The sequence below is a fragment of the Rhinatrema bivittatum genome, chromosome 6 (assembly GCF_901001135.1).
Source record: "Rhinatrema bivittatum chromosome 6, aRhiBiv1.1, whole genome shotgun sequence".
In the NCBI taxonomy this organism is placed as follows: Eukaryota; Metazoa; Chordata; class Amphibia; order Gymnophiona; family Rhinatrematidae; genus Rhinatrema; species Rhinatrema bivittatum.
Window position 1 is genome coordinate 177,327,487 of NC_042620.1, and position 22,794 is coordinate 177,350,280.

A 22,794-nucleotide genomic window follows, 5' to 3' on the forward strand; every position below is an offset into this window, starting at 1 on the left:
AATAAAAACCATTATAGGGCCCATTAGACTGTTCTGAGTGTGCAAGAGGTACAAGCACAGAAAGAGAGAACAGGCATCTTTAGGGATTATAGGAAATGTCCCTCATGATTGATCCCCCCTAACTTTGTGTTCCTGGATGGTTTCTGGACTGGTCTAGCAGGATTCAAGGAAAGAAAATCATCAGGTAAGAACAATTTAACCTTCCTTTTCTTTCTGCTAGACCAGTTATGTATGGAAGTTACAACAGCTATCCCTTGCAAGAGAAGAAAGAAGACAGGGCTACCTTGATTATTCCTGCCCCAAAGGCAGCAATTACTTTTGCCTGTATGTCCAATTTGTAATGTTGATCGAAAGAATATATGGCTGACCATGCAGTTGCCTTGCAAATTTCCTCCAGGAAGTTGAAGCTGTCTCTGCCCGGGATGATGCTTGCACTCTTCTAGAATGAGCCTGGAGGACTGCTGGGGTCTGTTTACTTGACAGCAAGTAAGTTGCTGCAATTGCTTCCTTAACCCAACTGGCTACAGTGACCTTGGAGACTGCCTCCCACTCCCAGGTGCCACCAAGCAAGACAAATAGCCTGTTCGTTTTCCTAAAGGCATTTGTCACCTTCAGATATCTCAACAATATCCGACATACATCTAATAAGCATAGACTGCTGTCCTTCCCCTGACAGTCCTCACTACTAAAGGTACCTGATTTATATGAAATGCTGAGATCCCCTTGGATAGGAATGATGGAACTGGCAGAAAGATGAGAAAACACCATATAAGGATCCCTGAAAGACAGGGCCGCAGCTTTGAGATGCACCTGGCCAAGCAGATTACCACAAGGAAAGAAGCTTTCAGGGAGAAGTCCTTAATAGATGCCTGCTTTAGCAGCTCGAAGGGCGGTTTGACAGACCTTTAGCACTAGACTGAGGTTCCACTGGGTGGTGCGGTGGCCCGATGCATTTTATCCCTGTCAGAAAATGTCTTGTGTCCCACTGCGCTGCTACCGAGGTGCCTTTAATTCAGCCCTATAATATGCAATGGCTGTGACCTGCACCTTCAAGGACCCAAGAGCCAGACCCACTTGCAGGAAATTAATATTTACGACATATCTGCTCTGTAAGGAAAATGATCCTGCTTGGTGAAAAAGTTTTCAAACACTCACCAAGCCCTGGCGTAAGCCAGACAGGTGGAAAAATGTCACATCTTTAACATAGTTGAGATCACAGAGGCAAAGTACCCTATCGTTACGACTGTCGCTGCCCGACGTCTCCTCTCCACCCTCCTTACCTCTTTGGTGACTCCTCCCACGGTTGATGGACGTCTGGCTGCCGCAGCATCTGCCTGTCATCCTCTCCGGCGTCCCCGGTCCGGCTTGGGCGGTGCATCCCGCCATGTTGTTCAGCTGCCATAGGGCGTGCACGTTGCGCGGCCCTGCTTCTTCTTCTTTCTTTGGCGCAAACCTCAGGGGCGTCCCCCTGTGATGACGTCACGCATCCCGGATTCAAAAGCCTACTGTATTTGCTAGCTAATCGAGTTAGCAAGGTGAAGGGACTCCTTACGGATGGGATTCGCTCTCCATACCTAGCTACTCTGCCTCTCCTTAACTGAACTTACTCTATCGGGGTACCCCCTCCTCCGGGGCTTCTCTCTTTTCTTTCAGGTCGCTGTCCGGAACCGGTACTCGCTCCTCGAGGGCCCATGTTCCCTGACTCACTGCCTGAACTTATCTTTTCTGCTTGGAAGAAAGCGCTGCCTACATCATCAGTGAGTTACCAACTTTATTTCCTCAGAGCTGTTCCCTGGAACCAGGTACTCGCTCCTCGAGGGCCTGCCTCTACTCCAGCTTCTGTGTTACCTTCCGGGAGAAACCGCTGAGTGAGTAATCAACCTACGAGGCTCCTTACCAGAACTCTGTGTACGCTCCACTGTACTCACTGTCTCAGTTTCTCTCCACTACAGCACAGCCATTGAGGGATCGCAGTTCCAGTGCCCTGAGGGACTACAAGCCCAGCCGGGCTTCATCTCTACTCACTACTGCCACCTCTGGTGGCTTTTCAACTCTGTTTAAGAAAAGATATAACTCTGTGTTGTGTGTCCTAAAGCTGAGCCTGACCTGAGGCCCCTCAAGGGACTTCCCCCCATGGGCGTAGCCATCTGCCACAGTGTCCAAGGGTACACCCAAAACTTTACAAATAATAACACCTATCTTGCGCAGGCAAGCCCTCTCAAGGGCCAAGCCATAAGAGAATGAAGAAGAGTCTTCCATTTATACTGGACCTTACCAGAGAAAACCTTACTCCTTGGGTAGGGCTAGCGGGGCTCCATCCAGCAGCCTCACCGGATCCACATACCAGGGTCTCTTTGGTCAATCTTCAGCTACTATGGAAGAATAAAGAGTACAGTAAAGAAGGTGGAAAGCTATTAGTAGCCGTGGTGGGAAGTCTTAGCTATATGCATAACAATACGTCTATTCCTCAAATCCTGGTTCTGCCCTGCAGTTGAAAAATGTGTCAGTCTTGGTGTTTGCCATTAGGTCTGCACATGGGAGTCTCCAGTGACCTAATATCCTTTGAAAGGCCTCTAGCCCCAGTGTCCATTCTCACAGACTCAAACTATTTCTGCTGAGATATTCAGCTTTCAGGTTCTTCTTTCCTGCCATGTAAGCTGCTGAGAGCCAGAGAAGATGCTTTTCTGCCCACCCAAGTGTTATGGTTGAGTGGGTTTTTGTGGATCCTTGAGTGCTGTGGGAGATGACCACGCCCACGGGGAGGAGCCCAGTGAGGAGCCACAGCACTGGGCTAGACTCATAATGCACAAAACACAGTTAGTTTTTTTATTAAACAGCTTGAAGAGAACCACCAGAGGTGGCAGTAGTGAGGCAGTCCGGTAGTAGCAGTTTCAGGGACCTCGGCAGAGGGAGCCCTTCTCTCCTTGATGATGTTAGGAGGTTCCGCAGCAGGTTTCCTAACTGTGGATGAGATAGTCAGAGTTAGAGCACTCACTAGGTGTTTGCTGTTGGTATGTGATTCCACCAGGTATGTTGAAGAAGGTACAGGCACCGAGGCAGGGAAAGCAGACCCTCGAGGAGCGAGTGCCTGTTCCCTGTAAGGCACCTGAAATAAAGCAGAGGGCCCCTGAGGAGCGGGTACCCAGGTTAGCAGTTACCCAGAAGGGCAGAGAGAGAGAGCTTCCAGCGCAGCACGGAAGCAGCAGAGTAGCGTAGACAAGAACGAATTTGAGTCCTTGCTAACTAGCAGGTCAATCCAGTAGAGTGCGGCTGCGTTTACCCCTGTTCCTAACCCGCTTTCTACTCACTTTCCGGCCGCGTTAGCCCTTCCTGCGATCCACAATCCCCTTTAACCTACTCTTACCGCATCCTTAAATCCCCGGGTAACCCCTTCCGCACGCGGCATGTATATTACATGTAAACGATCGAATTAGCTATTCCTACCATCCAGTAACGCGCGCCCCGACTATCGCTTTTTTACCCTGCCGTTTTGCCGCGCGTTTAACCTGCTAACTTACCGCCTATCCTTACCCCTGTGTTAGAGGCAGGGGTAAGGGTAGGCGGCAAACTTTCCCCCAGCCCCCGCTCACCTGCCCTGGCCACGTCAATGGGTGCTGGTCTCCGGGGCAGCCCCTGTCCTCTCCCCTCCTCCCGAAGCAACGAAAGCGGAAAAAAGCGAAAAAAAAAAAAAAAAAGTAGCAACGAAGTGGACGGTCGGGATTGCTAGTCCTCTCTCCCCTCCTCCCGAAGCAAGGCTGCTTTACTTTACTGGATTGACCTGACACGCTTTGAAGCTTTCCAGTATTTTTTCTTCCCCTCCCTCCACTTTCTTCCAGCACTTTGCCTGTTTTCTTTTGGGGGACTCTCGTTTTCACCACTTCAATTCCCTGCTCCCCCCAGCAGCTAAGGCCTCCTCACAGTCCCATGTGTAAAGCAACGACTAACTTTTTTTTTCGCAGCCGCTCGAGATTGCCCGTCCTCTCTCCCCTCCTCCCGAAGCAAGGCGCGAAAAGCAGCCTTGCTCCGGGAGGAGGGGAGAGAGGACTGGCAGTGTAAAGCAACGACTTACTTTTTCGCAGCCCTCCTCCGAAGAAAGACATCGGCTCCCCTGCCTCCCGGAGGCGAAGATGGATGCCTGCACGGGCGAAAGCGGCCCCTGTGCGTGTGATTGGGCCGCTCAAGGCGTGACGTCACGACGTTTGGCGTCACGGCATGTGACGTCACTTCTTGAGCAGCGAGAGAGAGAGAGAGAGAGAGAGAGAGAGAGAGAGAGAGAGAGAGAGAGAGCAGTTTTCCTGGTCCTTTTTCTTTTCTTAGTTTAAGGGGTGCATGGTTCCTTCAGGATCCAGGAACTGTTCTCTAGAGCAGTGGTTCTCAACCTTTTTTCCCATCATGACACACCTAAACAGACCACACTCACATGTGTGACACACTGCTCATTACAATTTACGGCGGAAATAAAAAATAAAGGTCCAGTATTATTTTTATTGTTAAGAATGACACAAGGAAAAGATACATATTCTGTCTGAACAGAAATTGCATAAACGGTAAACATCCCACACCAAAACAGCACCAATTTCCAGCACTTAACAGTAACCACCTTACCTAAGAAAAGGCAACACTGAAAATATTACACCAGGCCTAAAGACAATACATCTATTAGGAAAACAGACCAAGTCAGGCTGCTATAGAGCCCTACACAGAAACTACACACCAGCAGAAAACCTCACCTGACCCTCACCTAACAAAGAATAAAGAGACCAAAACGCATAACTAGAAGCATGCAGACAAAAACTGAATTGGAAACCGCAACAAGCCAGAGTCTCTGTATGCAGTGTAACAAAGGAAAAAAAGAAACATCACCCATCCTTATAAAACAAAGCAAGAAATATAAAATCAGTAGCAGTAAAACCATACTAACAAAAAGAACAGATTATTTCAAAACAGTGGATGAATGGAATATCTAATAATTAAAAACTCATATCAAAAATTTCTAGATACCAATAAAATATTTTAAAATAGCAGACACAAAGATACCAATAAAATATTTTAAAATAGCAGACACAAAGACCCAGTAATGAAAAATAATAAAGATGCAAAAAATGTTTTGCTCTGCATACCTGGGAACGTTTGATATCCAGGTGCCCTGAGATTGTTTTGAATTAGCAGGAGGAGGGATGGTTTGCTTGCAACTTTCTCCTCTCTCTCTCTCTCACACTGGCTCTCAGTCACTCACATATACACATGCTTTTTCTCACTCACTTATATAGGCTCTTAATTACACATTTACACACATGCTGTCTATCTTTTCAGGCTTACACACACAGGTTTTCAAATCACACACATACATGCTGTCCTTTTCTCTCACACACAGACTTCTCATTCATATGCTTACAAGCATGCTCTCTCTCTTATTTACACACATACTCACATGCTCTCTCACCTAAACCAGCTCTCAATCACACACATACTCTCTTTCACATGTACAGGCGTTCAACCATTCACATACATGCTCTCTCACTCACACATACATGCTTGCTCATTCACTCACTCTCCCCCCTCCCCCGAACTAGCGGCAGCAGCAGCCTCCTCCACTTCTAACCCTAAAGGCAGCAGCAATCTACTTCATTTTCAACCCTCGTGGAGCAAGGAGTCCCATCGGCCGCGGGGGGTGGATGACATTCTTTGTTTTTCTGCGAGCCGCAGTGGGAGTATTTTTCCCAGGGCTATCCTTGCTTGATCTCTGAGTGGTTATCCCTTACCATAGGGATCTGTGGAACCTCTAGAGCAGTGATTCTCAACCGGTGTGACGCCAAGCACACGCAGGTATGTCACCACACTTCCCGGTCCCCTGCTGACCCAGCTGCTCCCCCTACCTGAGCAAGACAGGTCTTACACCCGGGCTTAAAACGCTGAAAGCCCAGGCGGAACGCGGCAGGAGAGCTGGAGTCAGCGGCACCAGCATGCTCTCTTCTCCCGCGGCCCAGAAGAGGAAGTGGTGAGCAGCGGGTGCGTGCACGGGAAGACAAGACTTTGCTAGTGCACTCGGCATCGACCCGAAGAAGAGAGGCCTGGGCTTTCAGCGTTTTAAGCCACTGGTGTGCCGCGACACACAGATCCCTATGGTAAGGGATAACCACTCAGAGATCAAGCAAGGATAGCCCTGGGAAAATCAACCCACAGAGATTGTTGTCCCAGGAACAAACAAGGACTCAACCAGGTCGGGGCCACACTCAGACTCTGGGAGCCATCTTCCCCTTCATGTGTCCGCAGTTGCCGGAGACGGAGACTACTGAAGTGGACCAGGACACACCTTCCTTATGGTCCAGGGTGAGGTCATAAAAAGTGTCTCCTCCGTCTCCGGCAGCTCTGGAGGAGGGAAATCCTGTATATAATGAAATAGTCTAGGAGGAAGAAAAGGAAAACAAACATTATTAATCTTATTTATTTTGCATTTACTAATTACCTCTCTGCAACTTTTGAAATGATTTACAAAATGATAATTCAGCACATAACACATAAATGCATAATAAATAAAACAGACATTCAAGTAAAACTATCAACCCCCTCAACCATCATAACAAATAGTCCCAACTACAAATCATACAGATCCTTCCACTCAACTTTTCAATCACAACCCCCTCCATTAAGACAACATATACAATTGTGCTCACATACTGCTAGCAGAAATTGTAAGATATGTAGCAATTTAAGAAACAGGAGTGATCAGACAAACACATCTGTTATTTTTAAATGTATTTCAAATTAAACTATTATGCATCACAGAATAGCATAATCGTAAAACAAACCATAGCAATAATGGAATAAAATGGTCCTGTTCAAAAGTTAGTACTGGGAGAATTCTGTGCTACTGCGGAGCGCAGAATTCCCAAATTCTGTGCAGAAAATAGCAGAGGAGACCCTGGCATGCCGCGAACAGAGCTTGTCCCGCTTGTGTCGCACTCCGTTCGCAGCAAAGATGAAGGCTCTGGTGCACCGTTCACAGCGAAATGGAAGGCCCCCGTGTGTTGTGAACGGAGAGTGCTCCGCTCGCGGCAAAGAAGGAAGGCCCGAGAGAGAGGGGGGGGGGGGGGATGCTTGAGTGTGGGTTTCAGAGAGAGGGAGCCTAAATCAGGGGAGGGTAGGGTGAGAGTGAGCAGGACGGTGTGAGAGAGAGCATGGAAGGTAAGAGAGGGGGGTCTATATGAGGAGATTGTGAAGGAGTGTGTATGTGTGAGAGAGATTGGGAGCTCGTGTGTATGTGAGGGTGCTAGCCTGTGTATGTGTGAGACAGAGCCTGTGGGAACAGGTGCGTGAGAGAGAGAGACATAGGTAGCCTGTGTGAGGATGTATGTGTGAGAGAGAAAGGGAGCTTGTGTGGGGGTGTATGCAAGAAAGAGGGCCCTGTATGAGGGGATGTGTGTGCGCGTGAGAGAGTGAGGGAGCCTGTAGGAGGGTGTCTGTATGTGTATTAGAGAGAGGGAGCATGTGTGGAGAGAGGGAGGGACAGAGAGCATATGTGAGAGGCAGTACTGAGAACGGGGTCAAACTCTGGGACTGGCAATAGAGTGGAAGGGGTTGAGCCTAGAGGTGGAGGGGAGAGATACTAGCAGGTGGAGGAGTTGGGGCCTGAGAGGGCAAAGTGGCCAGGGGAGTAGGGAGAGTGAGTGGAAGGGACACTCTTACAGTGAATTTCTAGGGAAACTGCTCAAAATATTTAAAATTCTGCATCTTTAAGTAAGAACTTTTTTCTGTATTAATTTAAAATGTAGTTACTTAAAGACTGTCATGTAAATTGTGTTATTTTGACCAATATAAAGTTTGCAGAATTTTAAGTTTTTGTGCACAGAATTCCCCATGAGTAAAAAGTTAGCATACCCTTAGCTCTTAATATTGTGTATTTCCCCTTTTTTGCATCAATGAAGGCTTGCAGTCCTTAGTGATAGTGAATGAGACCCTTTATTTTCTCATGTGGTAAAGCTTCCTATTCCTCTTGGCAAAAAGCCTCCAGATTCTGTAAATTCTTTGATTGTCTAGTATGAACTGAATGTTTGAGTTCCTCCCAAAGTGGCTCAATGATGTTGACGTGAGGAGACCATGATGGCCACTTCAGAACCTTCACTTTCTTCTGCTGCAGCCACTGAAGGGTCGACTTATCCTTATGTTTCAGATCATTGTGTTGCGTCCATCGGTGCTAGACGGCTTCGCCCCATTTGCCTCGCCTTGTTCACGGCTCCTCCCACTTCCCTTGGGAAAATGGCTGCCGCCGCATCTACAAGCCAACCTCTCCAGCATCCTCGGAACGGCTATGGTGCTGCCTCCCGTCATGCTGCTCCCAAGTGCCTACTAGGGTGCGCGTGCGCACGCCACCCACGTTTTTATTCCAGCATTGGCACAACCCTCCCCTCTATTGACGTGATGCCATCCGGGTATATAGCCTATACTAAGTTGCTAGCTTGTTGAGTTAGCAAAGGATTGGTCCCGGCCGGTCTAAGCTACTCTGCCGCTTCTGTGCTGCCTTTGGAAGCTCTCTCTCTGCCCTTCGAGGTATTGCTAACCTGGATACCTGCTCCTCGGGGGCCCTCTGCTTTATTTCAGGTGCCTTACAAGGATCAGGTACTCACTCCTCGAGGGCCTGCTCTCCCTGCCTCGGTGCCGCTACCATCTTCTTCAACATGGTGGAATCACATACCAACAGCAACCATCTAGTGAGTAATCTAACTCTCAGTCTATCTCATCCACAGTACTGCCTTGCTGGGAAACCTACACCGGAATTCCCCTATACCAACGGGGTGAGAAGGTCCCCTCTGCCAAGGGTCCAGAGACTGGTACATTCAGACTACCTCACTACTGCCACCTCTGGTGGTACACTTCAAGCTGTTTAATAAAAGAACTAACTCTGTGTTTGTGTGTCTGTGTTTAGCCCAGTACTGTGGCACCTCACGGGGCTCCTCCCCATGGGCGTGGTCACCTGCCTCAGTACCCAAGAATCCACCCAAACACCGCTTACCCATAACACATTTTCATGTTGGAAAGTCCAAATGCGCTCTATGCGCAGCTTCCTGGTTGATGAATGCAAATTCTTCTCCACCATTTTCTGATAAGATGCTGCATTCATCCTGCCATCAATTTTGACTAAATTCCCTGTGCTGCTGTAGCTCGCAATTCCCAAAACAGCAGAGATCCACCTCCGTACTTCGCGGTAGGGATAGTGTGCTTCTCTTCATAGGCCTTGTTGACTCCTCTCCAAACACAGCATTTATGGTTGTGACCATAAATTTCATCACTCCAAATTATTTTGTTCCAGAACTTTTCAGGCTTCTCTAGGTGCTGTTTGGCATATTGTAAGCGGAGTGTTTTGTGGCATTATTTATTTATTTAACACTTTTTATATACCGGCATTCGTAGGACACATCATGTCGGTTCACAAGTAACTGAGAAAGGAAATTACAATTAACGAGGATAGAGGGCTAATTGGAGAATAATTGGATAATATACGATACTGGGTAAAATACAAAAGTACAGGGAGAGAGAGTCAACGAACAGGGATACAACTTTGTAGAACGAAATGGACTTTGATTATCCATGTTAAGTTTAGGTAATGCATCAGAATGTTAAGGAGGCATGTGCACTTATGAACTTAACATATGAACTTATTTACAGTATAAAGGAGGTATGTGCACTTAAGTACAATTAAATGCAGGGGCAGGGGGAGTAGGGAGTTTTTTCTGGCAACTCTATCATGCAGCCCATTCTGTTCAAGAATTTCCTTATTGTGCGTGCTGAAACACTCACACCACTTTGTTTCAGAGAAGCCTGCATTTCAGTAGAAGTTGCTTGTTGGTTCTTCTTTGCATCCCAACAAATTTTCCTGGTAGTTGTGTCTGAAATCCTTCTTGACCGAGGCTTGGATTAACAGAACCAATAATTTTCCACTTCTTGATCAGAGTTTGAATATTACTGATTGGCATTTTCAAATATTTAGATATCTTTTTATATCCTTTTCCTGATTGATAAAATTGAACTACTTTTGTTCGCAGATCCTTTGATAGTACTTTTGTTTTCCGCATGCTTCAATAACCACAAAAGTCAGTGCAGCCCTAGACGAAATGCACTAGGATTTCTCATTGAATATTTATACACAGACACCAATTGCAATCAAATAAGGCACAGGTGTGGACACCTACCCTTCATTGTGATCTCAACTTGAGTGTATTATTATCAGCCCAAACATTCAAAAGGTATACAAACTTTTGAAAAGGACCATTTTATTATTTCCTTTATTTCTATGGTTTGTTTAATGATTGTGCTATTCTGTGATACATAATAGTTTAATTTGAAACACATTAATAACAGACTTGTTTTGTCTGATCACTCATGTTACTTAAAATGTTACACATCTTTCAAATTCTGCCAAGAGTATGTAAACTTAAGGTCACAACTGTAATTCCAGAAAATAAAAAAAAAGAGAATACACCCAATATAAAAACCAGCATGCTAACCTTAGCAAACATTCATACTACTCAAAGATCTCTTATTCAGATATCATCTCTATCCAACTGCCTGGTTAGTTATATTTTAACTAATGTTAATGTTTCCAAAATACCCTTGAATATCTTTTCAAGGTGAAGATTATTTTATCTCTAAATCCTCCTACTACAACACCCACCATTGATACAAAATGTGTTTCAGCCCTCAAAGTCTAGTAACCTCTAGGTTCCCAGTGATTCAGAGGAAAGGAAACCGTGGCCAACACCCAGAGCACAAAAAAGGCAAAAGGACAAGCACAAAGAGGACCATAAATTACCTAATGAAGCAGTCATGACCACGAAGACTCTTCACATCTAGTACATAGACTTCCAGAAGCTCTGTTGGGTTCTATCAAACCCCCCCCCCCCCCCCAATCATCCATTCAAGAGCTGCTAGAGCTTATCACAGATTTGTGCTAAGATTTCACAACCTTGAGATTAATCGGCAACTTTAACCTACATATAGAAAACCCAATTCTATGCTACCAGTTTCCTCACCACCGTGACAACACTAGCACTCATTCAAACTGTAAAATCCCCAACACATGAAAAAGGACACAAACTAGATCTGATTTTCCACACTAGGGTGAAATATCCAGATCATCATAAGGACGGCATTAAGATAATGCTGCTTTCATAGACTGAGCACCCACTTATTAAGTTCTTTCTACGCAGCGAGTTTAGAAAGGCAGACATAAAATCCTTGAAAGTTATCTGAAAATCCCCAAAAACCCTTCACTGGATGAGAAGCTGCTATCTGTAACAGAGCAGGTAAAGATTTAGAATGAAAACCTAACAAAAGCTCTACACAAAATTGCCCCTTGAAGAAAAGCTCTGTGTTCTCCCCACAGAACTCCCGAGTACTCCCAGGAACTCTGAGCTCTAAAATGACAGGGGTGAAAACTAGAAAGGAAATGGTGCAAAACAATCCTTGAGGAAGTCAGACTACAATGTAACTTGCACATGGCAAATTATCACAGGGCCATAAGAAAAGCCAAATAAATAAATAAATACTTCTCTTAATGCCCTGAACAAGTACCAAACCTAACCAAGAAACACAGAAATAGTAAATGGCCTAGCACAACTCCCAAATGAACAGAATCATACCTCCCAATCTAAAACTAACCTCAAATGACTGATATGTGAACCTGAGACTGAGACAAACATGGAGACTGTGACTGACCCAGAATCCTCCACAGCTTTGGCCTGCTTGCAGTTCTGGCCATGTGAACCCTAAATTCCCTGTTGAGCCTGACCTGGAGAAATTACAGGAGACATCTGGACAGCAGCCGGAGCAGTCTAAAACTTGTGATGGAGGGTCATAGGGACACATACAAAAAAAAAGCAAAAGGAAAGGGTCAGAATCTCAGCTAGGATTTCAACTACAGTGCACTGAGGGTGAAAACATGACAGGACAAAGGACTAATGGAAGATTAATGTGACCACCAGGCAATTAGGCTCCAATTTGGGAAGGGGATCAGGATAACATAGTCTTCTTTTTGACATGGGAAACTGTGTCTGTGATGCTCCCATAGGTTCATGCAATTCAGGGACTTGTTTACTTCAGATTATTCCATCTACAAAAAGAAGAGGTAGCTAATGTACAAACTGAAACAGAAAGTAGTGCTTCTCTTGAGCATTTTGCCAGAGAACTACTGCGACTCTATACTTCCCAAGGGTACCTGTATTGCTTACTGATATGCAATAAAAAATTGATATTTGCTTCTACAAATTTTGGTATGGTATCCTTGTGTCCGTGGAGAAGCGCCTTAAGCGTGTTTGGCGCATAACATGACCTACTTCAAGAACAAAATTAGACACCTCTTATTGACAATGTCATGACATCTCCCATATGGTGACAGAGATAAGCTTCAGATTCAAAAAAGGCTGTGGAACAGAGGCAATATTCGTCACCCTGCTGCCCAATCTCTGACACCATGATAGAAGCCAGGTAGCAGTTCTAGTGCTATTGGATTTCTCAGCAGCTTTTCACAGTGTGGATCACAATATCATATATGACTAGCAGAGGACAGCCTAAGTGGCAGCTTCATTCAACTCCTTTCTGTCTGATAAGCAATAATCTGTACATTTTGCTGGCACCATGTCAGCACCCTGGACCTTGAACTGTGGAGTCCGCCAGACTCTGTTCAACATATACATACCTAAGATGATTAGCACAGCTGATCCGAACCTCTGATATAAAAGTGGACATGTATGCAGATGATATCCAACTTACACTACCAATGGACCTAGACCTATCAACAGCTATAGAACTCAGAACTGTTGAAGAACGGACTAAGGTACAAACTATCTGAATTAAAACAAATCACATTTTTTGGATACAAAAACATGCACACACAAGTCCCCAGATTTGAAAAAAATATTCGAAACCTATGAGCTCCCACTTAAAACAGGTAAAAAGCCTCAGAACTACCATAATCCCAGAAATCCATGTAACAGAAAAAAGTTGCTTCTTCTAACTATGTAACTTAAGAAGATTACACATTCTCATTGAGCAGACATATCTAATCATAGTATCCATGCCACAATGACAACACAGCTGGATTACTAAACACAATCTACAAGTGTCTTACAGGTAAGAGCCTCCACAAACTCCAGATAATACAAAATTTTGCTGCGTGGCTGACAGAACGATGCAAGTGCACAACCATAATTCACCGGTCCTACACAAATTATGCTGGCAACCAATCCCCTAATAAAACCAAATTCAAAATCATGAGACTGATTTTCAGTGATCTAAGAGGAGAGGTGGACCTATCTACTTGCAAGAAAGGCTGTTTATATACATGTCCTCCAGACCACTAAGATCCTCACTTAGTGCTTCTATAAACAACTCCAGCAACAAAAGACATCAAAAGAACAGATACCTGTTGACAATCCTTCTCAAGAGCAGTGCCTGCTCTACGGAACTCTCTCCCAGAAGACCTCCGCCAAATATATGACTATGCCCACTTCAGGAAACAAGTAAAGGCCTGGCTCTTTTGCAGACCTTTAATGAAAAACCTTGAAAGCATGCATTGAACTAAACCTGGTATCATTTTGAGAGCCTTGATCTTGCTGCTACAACCATGCTTTCTACCAAGATGTTTGCATATGAATTTTAAATTAGGCATTATTGTTGAGTATAAATTCAATCATATTTTATTTCAAGTTAGGCATTATTGTTTATTTCTAGTTACCCTCTTACTGTGCACCTTATTCTAAGATTAAGCAGCTACTGACTCTGATTATATGCTGCCATTCTTATTCAAAAAGGCAGGTAATAAATCCAAATAATAAATAAATACAGATGGTTCACAGCCAGCATATAAAACCCCCTACCCACAGTAAAACAGCTAAATTTAAGAATCTGATTTATATTTTGTCTTACAGATTCTGTAAAACAGAACTGGAAATAGTTACACATCTTGACACTGGGCATGATATGGTGATAACAGAAGGCCTGTAAAGAAAAAGACATAAGGCAGGGACACAGCTCATCCACTGGAAACTGTGCAAGTGTTATAACATCACTGTTCCAAAAAAAGCACTGAGATCACAACCCTGAAAGAATAAAAAGGTTGTGATGACCTGGGACATTCCTAGCCCAATCACTAAAAAGCTTGATGCAAGAAAAACAGACATTATGGTAAAAGAGAAAAACACAACAGTAGCATTACTAATAGAGAGTCAGTACTGAGTGACTATTCTGTACAATCTATGGGGGAAAAGGATTTTAAGTAGCCAAGATGTAAAATGTAATTCACTTTGAAAGAGCCTGAAAAGCATAATAAAAATAAATAACAGTCCAGAAAATATGGCAGAGAAATACAGAAAAGACAGCACTGGCCTGATTCAAAGGGACGTCCAGGCACACCCTGATATGTTGTCTACATTTTATGAACAGCAAAAGGAAGCTCTTTTTGACATAATGTAAATATTGAGGCGAGCACCAGCAGTAAATTTGAGAGGCTGAGCCAGACTCATACCCTGGCTTACGAGTGAGGCTCATCTTGTCAAGGTGCAAAATTAACTCATTCAGAGACACCATCCGAAAAAGCTTTAAGTACTGATTCGAAAAAGGCATGAGAGGGATGTCTTCTACTAGTTCTAAGGAAACTCTCATTGTCAAAGAAGATAAGAAACCTGGCAGGAGCACAGATAGATGATCATAAGGGGCAGGGATCACAATCCACAGCTCAAGAAAACAAACTGGAGAGCGGCAGAGCTGCCAAGTTTCTAGAAGACTTAAGGTAACAAACATTGTGGTGTTTGCAAGCCCTTCATCTTCCACCCGAAATCGGCTCCCCATGAAGTAAAACACATTAGCGAGGAGGAGATGACAGTGCCAGAACTGGCCCAAAGCCACCCCACAAGGAAGGGCTCCCCAGGAAGCTCGTCTATGGAAGCCCCGAGAGAAGCTCGGGGTGTGCGGCGGGTCTTTATCTCCCTCAGCTGATCTCTGCCTCCGCTGCCTACACCAGAGCGCCCGGTCCCTCGGTCACAGGAGCCCCGCAGCAGGGGGGGCAGAAGGGAATTCTATCCCAGGAAGCCCAACCAGTAAAACCGAGCCGGGGAATGTAAAAGTCATTTACTCACTGCTGCTGGGGGCCGCAGCACCGCTGGCCACGGACTGGAAGCGCACGCATGCGCACTCACTACGGTTACTCATGCGGCTAACACGGAACAAACCGCTCTCTCTTGCTCCAGACAATCTTGCCCAACTGGGCTACTTTTCTTTCCGTTGTGCGGGTTGGGCTAGTTTTGGTGTGGGCGACTGGGTAGCTGCGTGGTAGCAGCTCTCTTATGTTGCTGGCGCCTTTTTCTTTGCCGCGGGCCCAGCAATCGCAGAGTGATGACACATCGGCAGCAGCCAATCAGAGGGGACAAGAAAAGTGTAGAAGGCGACTGTTGCCGCAGAGTGCGGAAGGACGAGGGAGGGCTCTTCCAGCATGTCTCCTTTGTGCTGCTCTCAGCTTTTGATTGAACAGAGCTAGGAGAGCTGTCTGCTTTCATCGAATCTGCTGCATTCTGCCCTCGTCTGGGTCCTGAACGTGAAGCTGCTCTCACCACCTGCTGTATCCTCCTTACCCAGTTCCTGCCTGGGAAGGGAAAACAGGTAAGAAGTGCGATCAAGGGAAGAAGCCTTTTTTTTGTGCCTGGGGATTAGCTTCCTGGGAGAAGGGGGAAAGAAAGTGTAGCTCTGTAGGGTAGGCGGAGGACAAAAAGGGAATAGAAAGGTGGGGGGAAAGAGGGGGTTGTTGAACACCATGAAAAGAGGGCAAAGACAGGGAAGATGGCATGTGGGGATACCGGTGCAGTGTCAAGGATAGATTAAACAAAGGAAGGTAGAGGCAGAAGGGGAAGAAAAATGAGAGGGAAATCTGGAGGGTGAGGGGCAAAGAAGAGGATGGGATGCAAAGGGAGGGGAGAGGAATGATGGAGAGTTGATGGGCAGAGAGGTGTGTGTGTGTAGGGGTAAATGGGTGGGAGGGGAGCAATGCCGTTGCTAGCTTTTTTGCTGCTCTGTGCTAACAATTACTGTGCTTTCCTTACCCAATTCATTCAGTCTCTTCTCTGGGCCTCTATTAAAAAAACAAAAAACTCCATCCACTAATCAAACTTTAAAAATGGACTTGAGTTTATTGGATAAATATTTATTGACTATATTGTACAATGTTCCTTGTAATGATAAGCCAACTACAACCCCCTTCCCCAATAAGAGCCTTAAGAACATAAGAAGTTGCTATACTGAGTCAGACTGAGCATCCATCAAACCCAGTATCCTGTTTCCAACAGTGGCCAATCTAGAATACAAGTACCTGGCAATTACCTAAATATTAAATAGATCCTATGCTACTAATGCTGGCAATAAGCAGTGGTTCTTCCCTAAGTCATCTTAACTAATAGCAATTTATGGTCTTCTCCTCCAGGAACTTGCCCAAACCTTTTTAAACCCGGCTAAGCTAACTGCCTTAACCACATTCTCTGGCAACAAATTCCAGAGCTAAATTGTGTGGAGTGAGAATTTTTTTCCAATTTGTTTTAAATGTACTACTTACTGACTTCATGGAGTGTGTGCCCCCCCCCCCCCCCCCCCCCCACCCCGAGTCCTTCTAGTATCTGAAAGAGTAAACAACCAATTCACATTTACCTGTTCTAGTCCTTTCGTGATTTTGTAGAACTCCATCATATTCCCCTCACAGCTTTCTCCAAGCCGAAAAGCCCTAACCTCTTTAGCTTTTTTTTCACAGGGGAGCTGTTCCATCCATGCTGTCATTTTGGTTCCCTTCTCTGTACCTTCTCCAATGTATCTATACGTTTTTTGAGATGCAATGACCAGACTTGAACACAATACTAAAGGTATGGTCTCACTATGGAACGATACAAAAGCATTATGATATTCTTCAATTTATTCACCATTCCCTTCCTACTAATTCCTAACATTGCTTTTTTTGACTGCCATGGCACACTGAGCTGATGATTTCAATGTATTTTCCACTATTACGCCTAGATCTTTTACCAGGGTGATAAATCCAAACATTTAACCTAACCGTGTAACTACAGCATGGGTTATTTTTCCCTCTATGTATCACCATGCACTTGTTCACATTAAATTTCATCTGCCATTTGGATGCCCAATCTTCCAGTGTTGCAAGGTCCTCATGCAATTTATTGCTATCCACTTGTGATTTAACTACTCTGAATAATTTTGTGTCATCTGCAAATCTGATTATTTCGCTCGTCGTTCCCCCTTCCAGATCATTTTAAAATATATTTAAAAGCATCGATCCAAGTACAGATCACTGAGATACTCCACTGAGAAAACTCTCCACTTCATTATTGGTGTCATTCTTGCATGGTTTTCTCGCATCAAGAAAACAGCAATTTCTTTTGCAAAGCGTTCATTCCTCTTGGTATGAAACTCCCTGTGGTGTTCCTCAGGGTTCAGTCTTAGCCGGAGTGCTGTTTAATGTTTACATGAGACCACTATGTTCCTTGCTTGAATCAAAGTCTATAGCCTTTAGGCTTTATGCAGATGATTTGCAATTGTATTTATATAGAAACATAGAAATGACGGCAGAAGAAGACCAAATAGCCCATCCAGTCTGCCCAGCTAGCTTTCACACTTTTTTTTTTCTCTCTCTCATATTTATCTGTTACTATTAGCCTTTAGTAACCTTTTGGTTCTATTTCCCTTCCGCCCCCACCATTATGTAACCTTTGGTTCTATTTTCCTTCCACCCCCGCCATTAATGTAGAGAGCAGTGCTGGAACACTTCACTTAGAAGCAATCTAGCTTAATTGGTTAGGGGTAGTAACTGTCGCAATAAGCAAGTTACTCCCATGCATGTTTATTTACCCAGCCTGTGCAATTCAGTCCTTGTTGGTTGTTATCTGAATATAAATCCACTTTTCTTCGTTCCCCCTGCCGTTGAAGCAGAGAGCTACTCTGGATATGGATATGCATTGAAAGGGAAGTATCAGGCTTGTTTGGTTTGGGGTAGTAACCGCTGAAACAAGCAAGCTACTCCCCACTTTTTTGTGAATGCATATCCTTTTTTCCACATTTCCTCTTGCCGTTGAAGCATAGAGCAATGTTGGAGTCGCATTAACTGTGTGTATGTTTATTGAATAAGGGAATTATCTCCAGGTACTAGCTCTTTCCCAATTTGTCAGCTATCCTAACTCATATTGCAGACTGTCTCAACTTATCAATGATTAGATGCACAAGAAACATCTGTTACTGAAGCAATGTTTTTTTCCCATGAAACTGACTTTTTAAAAAAAAAAAAGCATAACATGGGTTCTTTATAATTTCTTGACATGGATATTCAGTGCGGAACTTGGGTGTGATTTTTGACAGTCTTAATTTTAAGGCTTTTTTGCAGAATGTCCTGAAGGGAGGGGGGGGGGGGGCTATTTTAAACCACGGCTGTTACGTCACATGAATATATACTTGATAAGGACGACTTTCAAACCATTGTTCAGGCTTTTGTATTGTCTTTGGTAGACTATTGTAATTCTCTTTTTGTTGGCCTGCCTGTTGTGTCGTTGAGAGCTGTACAGGTTTTGCAAAATTCAGCCGCTTGGCTAATATTTGGGGGACAGCAATGTGAACACGCCAATCCTTGGTTTCAGAATCCAGAAGCCTGCCCGACTGGCAGAGCTGGTGTGATCTGGATATCAGTTGTTGACGTGTACGTGCTTTTTGAAGTGGACTGGTTGGTCTCACGCGGGAACTGGATAATACTCGTGTGAGCAGTAAAGGGTCCTTCTAGCATCCCTCTTCTCTGGTTTTCAAGCCGAGGAGGGAGGATTTGCAAGAAACGTAGAGAGCTGTTGCAGGGTTTCGTGGTGGTCTTGCAATTGAGCCACTGTCTGTTGGACCTTGTGCACGAAGAGATGATCTGCGGTGCATGGCAGATTAGCTAGTTTATCTTTGACTTCAGGCCATAAATCAGGAGCCATAAGCCTGGATCACCATCTAGCACTGAATCCTGTTGCTGGCAATGGGAGGACGTTTCGAAGCAATCACATGTAGTTCAAACTTCATGTTGATGGCAGTGAGGTTCCCTTGGTGTTGTGTTAAACATAACTGGTAAACAGGAATGTGTGACACCAACATGGATCCCTGGAAGATTTTACGACCTAGACCCTCCTGAAAACTTCTGGTCCTCTTTAGTGACCAGGTCGAAAAGGATGTCATTTGGAGGGATCGTCTCCACTCTTCTGGTAGAGAAGGCTCCAAGAGGAGGTTGGTTTAGGTCTAGATGGGATCGGTGCCGAAGTGGGATTAGAGTCCCCATTGCCCTTTGAGGATCCCGGGATAGGTATAGGGGCCCGTGGAGGCACAGAAGGACGAGTTGGCGTCGATGACTTAGGCTATCTTTAGTAGGGCAGCGAGGAGGTGCTGCAATGGTGCAAATATTGATGGTGCCGGTATGGGGGCTGGCATCGATTGAGGTTGTAGATTCCGGACGACATTGAGGACAGCCTGGCGGACGAGGATGTCCAGCTCCTCCCTGGAGTTGGTATAGGTAACGCAGCTACAGGAGGAGGCAGGCTAGGTGTTACTGGCACTTCCACATGGATCTGTGGTGGCTCAGTACCCGGCACCGGTGTCGGTGGGGAATGCCTCAGTGCCTCGGGTGCAGAGGAGCACGGAGACTCTTGTACCCAGACCCGCTTTGCAACTGGCTCGATGGACATCAATGCCGATGTGGTATCGGTGCTGGCACCGAACGCGGAACCCTGTTGGTGCCAGCGACGATGTTTCCCTCGGTGCTCGGCCCAGTAATTCTCCAGCACCGAGGAAGCTTCCACCGATATCCAGGATGGCGTCTGTGATGGATGGTTAACGTGGTGGTGACGATGTTTCCCTCTGTGCTCGGCCTAGTCATTCTCCAGCACCGAGGAAGGTGCCACCGCTGTCCTGGATGGCATCGGTGACGGACGGTCACCGTGCCTCTACTGCTCCTGGCATTTTTTTTCGCCTAAGGAGTACACGGGGGCTCTGGTTGAGGTTTCGAAATATGGAGCATTTTCGTTAGTCGAGGGCACTGAGGCATCGATGGAGGTATCGATGGCTGCATCAATGGTATCAACAGGATCGAGGGCGGCATCAATGGGAACTGTGGACGTCCCGGCCCCAATGGACCCGGTGGAAGATCGCAGCAAGGACACCCGTGGGCATTGTGGGGTGGACAAAGTGTGATAGACATAGGGAGAGAAAAAAGAGGGCCGCAAAACAGTTGGTAACCTGGGGGAACCGACAGTGAGGTGACAAGAACTGACCGGAGAACACAGAATAGTACTCACCGAGCGTCGATGAAAATGTACGTGAAGGGAGACCCATGTAGGGAAATTATTTGTGAAGTAAAACTTCAAGTTTTTCCATGAGGAAAAGTTGTGTGAAAAAATCTCACAGAGCTCCTAAACGCGAGGCAACTGCAGCAAGGAAAAAAAGAGACTGAGGGGAGACCCCTGTGAACACAGGGATCATGGCACACTGAGCATGCCCAGCAAGCCAATCAAAGTTTCTAGTAACTTTGACAAAAGTGTTCCGTAATAGGGCTCCACCTAATGATGTCACCCATATGTGAGGACTACCATCCTGCTTGTCCTGGGAGAAAAAAGCTAACTCACAACGAGCAGCCAAATATATTTGTTGCATTAATATTTGAGTATACTTATCATAAGTTTCATCTGGTATATTCAGTAGTACAAATTTAGGATCCAAAGTCACTTTAATCCTGTACCATCTGTAACTAATAGCAATATTTAGTTATTACTTTACATTTCCACCAAATATGATAGAACGGGCCTATCTGCAGGCAACCCCTCCAAAAACATTTTTCATAGAAGGATAAAGTTTATTCAGTTTTTCTGGAATTAAATATCAACACAGCAGCACTTTATAATTACTTTCTACAAGGACTGCTGAAATAGAAGCTCTATCCGTGTTTAGGAAAGATTGATTCCATTCCTCCTCAGAGAGACTTTTACCCAAATCAGGTTTCAAAGACTTTATATGTGTCGCCTGAACAGAGACAAATTGACTCAATAAAGCATAGAACTTAAGATATCACCCCTTTACTTCTGCCTGCATTTTGGCAAAGATATTCAAAATAAGACTTCCCTAAAGAAAACTGTGAAGAAATCCTTACAGAGTTTAAAAAATGAGAAATCTGTAGATATGCCAGATACTCATATCCAGGAAGATTATATTTAGTAATCAATGCGTCAACGCTCATAAAATGATCTAACTACTGCACAAGATATCTTTTTATCTAACCAAGACAGGAAAGAAGAATATTCTCAAGATATTTTTTAGTGTTGCTTATTTTGATAGATCCTTCAGTTCTGTAAAGTTCTTTATAAAATTGAAGAAATCGTTCTCTTATAACAATATTAGCAGTTAGTATCTCCCCATTTCTACCTTTTCTCTTATGAATATTATTCTTAGTGGCAACTTGTTTTAATCTACAAGCAAGAAGGTGACCCACCTTATTTCCTCCTTCAAAGTGGGTTTGACGTGTTAATTCTAGCTGGTAAGCAATAGTGTTTATTTAGCTCCAAAGCCTATAAATCATCTCTAGCTATTGAAAGTTGCTGTAAAATCTTTGAAGAGCCAGTTTGTTTATGAAGACATTCTAAATTCCTAATTTTATTTGTAATCAATATTTTATTTTTCTCTTTTTCCTTTTTCAGAAAAGATGCCCATGAAATCAGATGTCCCTATATAAAAGTCTTCAGGCAATCCCATACCACTGCTGGGGAGAACTCCCCTAGACTATTGATTGTCAGATATTCTTGTATAATAGTCAGTTGTGAAATAAATTCTGTTTTGCCCAATAAAGTATCTTTTAGCCTCCAATATTTGTGTCCAGAATCATAATTTTTAAAAGTGATATCCATCCAAATGGATGCATGATCAGACCAGGTGATTTATGTCAATATGCTTTCAATACTTGACTAGTTAAACTTACAAAGAGACTAGTTAAGCTACTAAGAAATAGTCTATTCTTGAGTACATATTGTGAACTTTGGAGAAGTATAATTTGTAGAGGAAGGAAAGCGAGAATACCATATATCTATCAAATTCCAAGAATCTATAAAGTGTTGAAGCTTAATATGGGCAAATGAAATATGGGCAAGTGTTGGGCAAATGAAACTGTTCTTGAGGAGCTATCTACTGCAAGTACTCATACCAGGTTAAAGTCATCACCCATTATTATGTGTCCAACTGACATATTTAGCATAACCTTACTCAAACTATCAAAATATGTACCTTAGTCTTTATTACAAACATAAATGTTAAAGTACATCTTTCTCCTCCTAACATAACCTGGAGGATAATGTAACTCCCCAATCTTTTTTACTTCAAGGATACCATTTCTAGCAAGGTCCCCAGATGGCTGATAACATATTGTAGTTTCTACTTTCTTCTATAATTGGATGGCCTAACTTGCTGGTATTTCTACCTGGTGAGGATCCTGGAAGGCATTTAACTGTTGTGTCCCCATAAAAATGATTTCCCAAATTGGTTCCTCTGAGTCTCCCAGGAGAAGATTCCTTTTATGACATTTGATAATTTTTAAGGGTTTTTGGGTACAGTGCGTGACTACATCTTTATCTCATCACTGAAGATTAGGCTGCTGGAGTGGTGGGGGAAAGAGACAGAATAGCACTGTGAGATAGGTGGGAGAAATAAAGGGGGTTGGGAAGGGGCAAAGACAGGGGATTGGATAGAGGCATACTG

The 22,794-nt window shown here is 44.4% G+C and overlaps 1 protein-coding gene and 1 long non-coding RNA gene across 3 annotated transcripts in view; one reads left to right on the forward strand and one right to left on the reverse strand.

Moving 5' to 3' along the window:
* Nucleotides 1–15,256, reverse strand: part of LOC115093846 (ras-related protein Rab-5B-like) — a 131,077-nt gene extending 115,821 nt beyond the window's left edge. The window contains exon 1 of one of the 2 annotated variants that reach the window (XM_029606186.1): nt 15,129–15,256. Coding sequence is in view for 1 of the 2 variants with exons in the window: in XM_029606187.1 (XP_029462047.1) it covers nt 15,129–15,201 (73 nt within the window). In the remaining variant the exon portion in view is untranslated. The remainder of the gene's footprint in view (nt 1–15,128) is intronic. The other variant, XM_029606187.1, reaches the window with a different exon arrangement.
* A 254-nt stretch (nt 15,257–15,510) lies between these two features.
* On the forward strand, nt 15,511–21,909 carry LOC115093847. The gene is made up of 3 exons (XR_003857422.1): nt 15,511–15,648; nt 16,784–16,892; nt 21,744–21,909. It is a non-coding gene; the product is annotated as an uncharacterized LOC115093847 (long non-coding RNA).
* Nucleotides 21,910–22,794: the final 885 nt, after the last annotated feature.